We start from the raw sequence: 8,597 nt of genomic DNA on the forward strand, positions 1-8,597 counted from the left end.
ATCCTAAATTAAGCTGAGATATACTTAATATATCTCTTGAAATAAATGCTCACCTTGGAGGTGAAATTTGGCAGCTGTGTAACTACGGATACCAGTTTAGAATGGCAACAGAAGTACCACATTAAGTAGGTGCTAGAGGGGCGGTTATTCTTTTGGCAGAAATGCACAAGTGGGAATTTAGCCAGGCACTGAGGTTAGCGTAACTGTGTTTCCAAAGTTCATACAATCTTAAAAATTTGAAATGGTGAAGTTCCAGGTATTTGTGTGGGCAAAGACTTGCTTAGTACAGAGCTAGACGAACCTTGCTTCGTGACTTACTAGTGCCACTTCTGTCTACACAGGAGGCATTTCTGGCTTTTCTGTCCAAAGGCTGGTGTGGCATGATCTGATCTACCTTGTCTAAGCTAGTGTGTTCGTGCACAGGGTAGTAAAGCTGCAAGAAGGAAACACTATTTTAGGTGTACTTTCCAAATATTGAAGTACTGCGAAGCTGTTAATAGACAGGAGGTAGTAACTGGTAGAAAACAAGAATCTTCGAATCCTTCAGATTTACTGAATTCTGATTGGATTTATTTTTTATTGCATTTAGTTAATTGCTTAACATTATTATGCTCTTTCTGTTATTATAACCTCCAAAGCGGACTGTATATACCTACAATGTTAGTACTGCTCGTGGTCTATTCCAGGAATATTTTAATCAGAGGTTCTTGAAACAGCAATTATTATCTTTAAGAGGAAATCAGGGCAGAAATCTTGATTGAATTAAGATGTGAAAACCCAAATGGAAACTGTAATGGAGAATGTTAACCCTGTAGGATGCTTGCAGCATTTTCCTTTGCTATTTTATTACATTTGAACAGATAAATACATTATACATGCCATGGTTAGAGAGGGAACTGATGACTGTATAACACACCTAATAGTCTAGTTATGTTGAGAGAAAGCTGTTTCTGGTAGTGAAATTACTTAAAGGTATAACCCTTCAGGAAGGTGGTCCTGCAAACCATACTCTCTCTCACAAAGTGTACTAGTCTGAATCCCACAGCAATATCTGATGGTGCTTCACATGTAATTTTCTTCAAAACTTAGCCTAGAGCAGTTTTTTGGAGGTCTTACTTCATATTGGAAGGGACAGGCATTTATATTATAACCTCTGTCAGTGCAGGGCTAATGGATTTCCTCAGGACCAGTCAGCTGGAGAGTGGGGTAGACCTACTTAATTCCACTCGTACATACAAAGCTTCCTTATCTGAAGGAGAAGCCATGTGGACAGAGGGACATCTCATTAACTTCTGCAAGTACAACCAGCTTGCCTGTGTTCTGGACAATGGAAGGACTTTTGGCTTCCCCAGTGTTAAGGCACTTACTGAACAGAGACAGATCGTTGCCTCTGCTTTTGTGAAACCAAGGGCAGGAAGTTTACCTGGGACCCATGGGACCTGCTGGGTAGTGTGGTGAAGGGAAAGGTGTTTTCCCCTTTCCTGCTTTTGCTACCTGTGTGGGCCCCCAGGCAGAATTTGCTTTGCAGTCAGCAGTAACTGGCGCTTCTGCTAGGACACTCTGCAGGGAAACCATAGATGGTTTCTGTGGCAGAAGCTTAACTCTGCGATGCTCACAGAGGTCCCTTCAGAGCAGGTTTGAGAAAGCTGACAGGGAATTGCTATTTTGGTATTTTGGTATTTGGTATTTTGGGCTGTCAGTCTGGCTTGTCTTCCACAGGAGTGCTGGGAAGCTACAAAGCAGGGTATGCATACAAAGCTCGTATGGTAGTTGAAAGTTCAATTAAATTTACCATAAATGTAATGAGGCCTATGGGAATGCTGGATAGACAGCCATACATATGCAGCTTAGCAGAGCCTGAGTTTGTTTTTGTTTTTTTAATTCTTTGTACCGTAGTTGTTCTCAGAACTTTTTGCTGTGATTAGTGCTATTTATCTCAGTAACTTCCAGGTTTCCTCTTTTGTCTGCAGTAAACACTTGGCGTTGGTATCAGGACTGGGGTGGCCCAAGACAGAGTTACATCAAAGTGAAGTATGATAAGGTTGATTACTAAAATACAACCAGAGCTCGTCAAGCCTTGAAGATCATGGCTTAGGAAGTGCTAGCAAACAGAGGGTCCTGTCCTTCCTGGCTGCCAGTGGGGCCAGCCGCTGCCCAGAGGGTACGTGTAGATCAGGGACTTCAGCCTGCCTTCAGAGTTGTCAGAGCGATGGCTTTTCCAGCCACTGCATGCAGCCAGCAAGTAGCTGTCCTGGTGCCACAGGTGCTTCCTTGCCTGCACCACCACCATCTCTGGTGGGCAGCTGGAGGCTCTGCGTGAGCAGCACGAGAGGCTTCCAAAACTCCAGTGGCATCTACACAGGTGTTAACGTGGGAGATTTATGACTCCCTGAGGATTCATAAGCAGCATTGACAAATTTGTTGCGATCCATATTTTTGTCATGATCATAATATAAGGTGGGAAGATTGAAAGGTTTAAATAAACACCTATATTAAATTTGTAGGCCATACAGAAATGACAGTCCTACTAGTCACTTGCTACAACTTAGTTTTATTGAGCACTTTCCACAAAATCAAGGTGTCTGCCTCCTATATGAAGTAGTAGATAAGAAAGCTGCTACAAATAGTAGTTTGTTCTTTATCAGCATGGACTGCTTTCCTTTACCCACCATAGTCATTAGAAGGTTGTCAACTTTAAAACAAAGAAAAAAAGTCACTTTAGTTGTATCCAACCACTGAAGTACACTGTAAATCTTCAGAAAGATAACCTGGAAGCTGTGTATTTAGCCTTTGCAACAGAAATTGTTTAAAAACCATGTTGACCTCACACAAAATATACACTCTCTTAGATAGTGTTCCATTTTGTTTAAAGTCACTAAACACTGTAAATCCCATGTAACAGGACAGCAAAGAACTGTGCACTGTAAAATATATTCAGACAGATTCTGAAGAGGTTAAAATTCCTCAGATTTTCAGGTGACCTTCAATAACATACCCAGCTGGAAAAAAATTCAACCCTATTAAATAATATTTGTACTTTAGACATTTAAAATACATTAGGATATTCATATTTCTTATAGTTCATTGAGGAAAAAATTGCATCCTGCTCCCTTCAGAATTTGACCATCCAATGATGGTCATGACAAGCAGGTCAGCAATTTTTTCCACTTTTTAATGTGTAAAACAGAGCACCTGAAGTTAATTTTTAGGAATCAAATTAGTGAATTAACAGGTTTGGGAGCTAAAAAGTAGCAAACAGGAATAAACAACAGAAGCTGTTTGTATTTTTTTTTCATATAAAAGACCTGAGGAGGATGTCTCCTGGATTTCACTAAGTTGACCTCTTTCTTTAATGTTTATACAGCAGCAACTGAAAGGATCACATAAATCTGCCAAGTGAAATGTAGTTATTTTGTACACATTTAAAATACATTAAAAGGGTCTGTTTTCCTCTTTACACCCAATGCCACAGAAGTGAATCCGTGCATCCAGGGAGAGAGCAGTGTGGAGGGGTGACCAAAGATAAAGAAGGAAGAAAACTTCCAGCATCTGTCCTCCACAAAACATATGTTGGAGGTTTTAGTCTTCAGATGTATTATCATGAAGCTTATCAGTCAAATTGCAATGTGTATTCCCAAGTAAGCTGTTGTGTTTATGGAAACAGCTAGTGGGGAGGAAAACTCAATACAATGAAATGGGGAGGAAGCATGTGTTTGCACGCTACGTGTCCAGTTCTGGTGATAGTTGTTTGGCAATGATTGATGACATAACAATGCTGGTTTTCTTTGAATAAATTTGATGAGACTTTCTTTAAAGACCGTTATTTCTGGGCTGCCAGAAACACATCTGAGGAAAAGGCTGCTCAGGGTCTGCTCTGGGTACTGAATATAGGCAGCTGAGGTCTTTCTTTGAGTATCCATCCCGCAAATACTGTTGGGTATGGTACCAACCACTAGTTGGTCCCTGGTAAACATGTGAATACCATTGGGGCATAAGCTTCTCAGTGACAGAGTGCTTTTGAAATTATGACTTAAGGTCCAAAGTCATTGAATTGCCTTTGAAAATATTTTCTTTCTCAGACGTTTGTTGAAAACTTTGTGGTACTTGCTGCTACCCTTGACTCACAGCTACCCTTGGCTGCAGGTGTTTACATGTTTGGGCCCTGTGTTGTCCAGTGTTCCTTAGGCACTGATACCTTTTGGGAAAAATCTGTAAAGCAAGCAGGCTTTCTGAATATTAAAGGTCCTCTATTCTCATGGGGACCCACACACCTCAGAGGCATATCTTAGGACTGAGACAGGATAAACTACTGGGTTGTAAGAGGATAGGAAATCACACAGCAAGCTTAACTAACCACTGAACCTTTATATTGTTTCTTGAATAGAGCAAACCTGTACACTCTAGTGTATTTCAGTAGTTCTTAAATAACATTTGTTGTGCCACTTGTATGGTTGATTTGTGTCTGCTGTATATATTTGTGTCTGAAATTTTTGGGGGCTTTCATAAACAAGTACACCATTTAGTGTAAGACAGCAGTAATACTACTTGCAACTGAGATCAATGCAATTGTTTTTCTTTCAAATAAGTCATACCTTCACAAAGAAAACTGTAAAGTAGAATCTCAAGTAATACTCAAATTTTGTTTCTTATTTTATCTTAAGTAGTGCAATTAATTATGCATATTGGCTTAACCCTGATTCAAATTCATTATGTTCTAGTTTTTGCAGTGTGTTTAATTTATGTTTTGTTTTTTCTCTCTCTTTCTCTCTCTCCTTACCTCTTTCCCCTTTTCAACAGTCCTGGTACCTGGGCTAGCTTGGTTCCTTTTCAAGTATCAAATAGGACACCGATCCTGCCGACAAATGTCCCAAATTATGGTTTGAACATAATTGGAGAGCCTTTCCTTCAAGCAGAAACAAGCAACTGAGGGAAAAAAATTAAAAAAAATAAAAAAGAAAAAAAGGAAGACAGGATGAGAAAAGAAACTGAAGAAAGAAGAAAAAATAGACCAGCAATTGCAGCTCTTACAATCACTAATTCCCTTATGGTTAAAACTGAAATGTCATACAAAGGGTCGATGATATTTCACTGATGGGTAGAATGCAGCCTCTGCTATGTAGCCTTTGTTATATGAAGTCCGCTGGGAAATAGATGTTCTGTCTCTGACAATATATTTTAACTGACTTTCTAGATGCCTTAATATTTGCATGATAAGCTAGTTCTATTGGTTTAGTATTCTTGTTGTTTACGCATGGGATCACTTTTCCTGGTTATCTCACAAAACAAAGGCTAGGCAGCGGCAACAGAGCTGCAGGAGGACAAGGGCCGTGAGCCAGCCATTTTCTCAACACTCTGATTTCTAAATGTTTTAAAAATAAGCTCTGTAGCCTTTAGTTATGAGTATGGATTTATTAAACTTTGGCCCTTAAATCAGCCTTTTCTAGTGTGTTATGCAGTTTGAAGTTTTCAATCAGTATGAACACACAGGCTCTATGGAAGAAATGCCTCTACGTAGGTAAAAGTGTTATCTCCTCATGCAACAGTAAAAAAGAAAAGGAAAAAGGTGAATGATTTCCCCACTAAAGAAATACTTACAGAGGCAAGTGCAATTTAAAAATCATATCTAAGGGGTCATCACTATAAGTCCTTCAGCCCTTGGACTCTAAATTGAGGGGATTAAAAATATAAATAAAAATGACTTTGAACAAACTTATTTTTCCCCTCAGTTTTTGAGGGCATTAAAAGGCATTAAATCAAGACAAATCATGTCCTTGAGAAAAAGAAATCAATGGAAACACAGCACTTATGTTGGTTTAGCTGCTGCCTCCACAGAGGGGTAGGATTTATTTATTTAAAGTTACTGGTTGCATCAAGAACCCATAGGGTTTACATATTTCTGTAAAAATCTGCATCATAGAGACAAAGACATAGGCAAATCCATGCCACAAGGGCAAAGCTTACCGTTTACAAACTGGTAATACCAGGATGGGGATATGTTATATTTAAATAATGCACTCAATGTAAGCCTAATTACAGGGTGCTGAACACTTGCATGGTGCTTTCAGAAGTTAGCCTTGTTCAATTTTCACATATTGACAGAAATATAATGTGCATGGGCATTTTGCCTCTATGTCTCTTTAAAAAAATAATTAAAATATTCTTTCCAGTAATCCTAATTTGCACGAAGATATAATGTCCACATTACGTGCCTTGCCTTGAAATCTAAAAAATTGAAAAAAAAACACAAAAAAGAAAAAAAAAAAAAATTTGACATCACTACACTTGTTTTGCTGCATTTATTATCATTTTAAATCTTTACCATTTTTATGACAAAATATTTTGTACTCCAGATGGGAAAAATGTGTGACATCATGGATTTTTTAGACAGTTATACCTTTATCTCGCATTTATAAAGCATATCATGGCTGTGTATAGTTGCCGCTTAAAAATTGTAATCGACCAGCAATATTTTCAGTATTTTGGTGTTTTTTCTATTAACCTTTCATGTTTTTCATCTTCCAATTAATATTGGGGGGAGGGGATACAAATTTATACGAATTATGCAATACCAAGTTTTGCCTATGTAGGTAGTGCTTTTAGCTGTATTGGTTATTATAGGTAAGTACACAGATTTAAAAGAAAAAAAAAAAAAGAATAATGTATGCTTTTTTTGTTTGTTTTAATTGACCAAAGTGGGTACTGCTATTTTTGCAGTGTGATGAGGTCCTTTTCTGTACTGACAGGTGGACAGGGGATTTTTTTTTATACATACATATATATATATTCTGGGGTGGGTGGGGAGGATTTTTAACACTTTACAGTGTAGCTGTGAAGCAGTGCACCCTTAGCCAGGCAAGGGCTGCAAAGCGACTGTTCTGCCTACTGTGACAAACCTTCAAATCGGTTCCCTCTTTTTAACTTCCCACCTGGGGTGCAAGCTGAAATCATTTCTGGATTTAAAAAATAAATAATTAATTCTGTTGGAGGCAGACTTGACTTGAGGAAATTGTTTTATTTTAAGGGTTTTCTTCTTGAGAAAGAGAAAGAGAGACAGACAGACAAACAGAGAGAGTAAGAGGTCAAGACCCACAGTGAGATGAAGCCTTTTCCATTCTGGCAAAGATACTGCATCCTAAAGCGTTCACGGTAGAAAATGTTTTTGCTCAGAATGACAAAGACGTTTGCTTTGTCTAGGAAATGCGTGTACAGGGCCAAAATCTTTGCTGGCATAATTCCACTGACTCCAGTTGACTCTAGAGTTGCTCCTGCAGAGAATTTTTTTTCCTCTATGTCAGACATTCCCCTCCCCACCCCACTCCCCCCAGTTTTTTAACTCACAGCACCTGAATTACAATAATTACAATTTTCAGCCTGCTCAGTCTGTGTCAGAGCTTTGTAGTGCCTTCTCATATAGCAGGTCAGATGGAGAGCTCTGAGGTGTAGTGGGGAAGGAGTTTCTTAATGCGCAGAATTAGACTATGATGTAAGTAAAAGTGTATTTCCAGTAAAATCCCATTTTGCAGGTCAACAGTGAGCCTGTTGGTGGAGACCTCTTATGCGCCAGGGATCTTTGTGATGTATGGCTCAACACAGGGTGAATTTTTCTTAAAAGCACATCCTTTTATTAGGGTGCAAGCAGATGAGAGTATAGACTTGTGAGTATGGGATACCCTGGTGGTAAAATTAATCCTTTTGCAGTTGTCTCTGCATTTTGGAGGTTTTCCTACCCTGGAGCAGCCCCAGAGGGGTAGCTCCAGCAACAGCTGCCCCACTGAGCGCTGGGCAGTGGCACCCCAAACTCAGTCCCTTCTGGCTCTGGCCAGCACATGGTGGCTAACCAGCTGTGGTGGTGGTGCATCGCCCTGTCTCCAGCAGGAGATAGCTGTGTAGACAGGGTCTGAATGGCTACAAATACAGGAGCTGTAGAAAAGCAAATCCTTGAGATTTATCTACAGCTGAACTGAAAAAAAAGAAAACCCCATGTAAAAAGATAAGGCACCAAATGAAAATGAAAATCAACTTCATATTGCTCTTTTTCTGAGTCCCACAGTAAGTAAATTTATTCACTAAGCACATGGCTATTGAGACCACCAAAGTGTACTAGACCCACCCAGAGTGCACCTCAGGCTCTGGACTGGTAAAACAAAGTCCGTAATATCCTTTCAACACGCCACTGATACTGAGCATTTTGGGGGCAGAGGGGTGTGCTGGGAGGGCTGCTCTTGATTAGTTCCATTAGCAAGGTGTCACCCTTAAGCTTTTAATAGAACACCAGGATGAAACTGAGACAAGTTCAGGATTCAAAGTGCAATAGTCAAAATGATGATTGCCCCTGTAGGAAGATGAATGCCCTTAACAGAACGTTTTCGTTATCTCTGACTTCCTGAATGAAAAAAATTGAGCTTACAGATGCAATATTTAAAAAAAACCAACCTCCTTCCTTCCATGTGAGTGAATTTGGTTGTTAAGCAACTGTGGGTTTTTTCCACCTGCCTCTCTAATAGAAAAGCCTGTTTGGAAGAAAATGAACTTTTCATCGGTTGTAGGTTTTTTTTTTTGGGGGGTTTTATTTTTTTTTTGTGGGGGGATTTTTCCTT

The 8,597-nt window shown here is 39.4% G+C and overlaps 1 protein-coding gene across 9 annotated transcripts in view; it reads left to right on the forward strand.

The window, feature by feature from the left end:
- The window catches only part of NFIB (nuclear factor I B), a 169,852-nt gene extending 164,290 nt beyond the window's left edge, over positions 1-5,562 (forward strand). For 8 of the 9 annotated variants that reach the window (XM_075079383.1, XM_075079379.1, XM_075079381.1 and 5 more), the window contains one exon: positions 4,798-5,562. In XM_075079383.1, the coding sequence (XP_074935484.1) occupies positions 4,798-4,815 (18 nt within the window). In that variant the 3' untranslated portion in view covers positions 4,816-5,562. The remainder of the gene's footprint in view (positions 1-4,797) is intronic. The other variant, XR_012658073.1, reaches the window with a different exon arrangement.
- The last annotated feature ends 3,035 nt before the right edge of the window (positions 5,563-8,597 follow it).

Source organism: Phalacrocorax aristotelis, chromosome Z (genome assembly GCF_949628215.1).
Source record: "Phalacrocorax aristotelis chromosome Z, bGulAri2.1, whole genome shotgun sequence".
Classification (NCBI taxonomy): domain Eukaryota; kingdom Metazoa; phylum Chordata; class Aves; order Suliformes; family Phalacrocoracidae; genus Phalacrocorax; species Phalacrocorax aristotelis.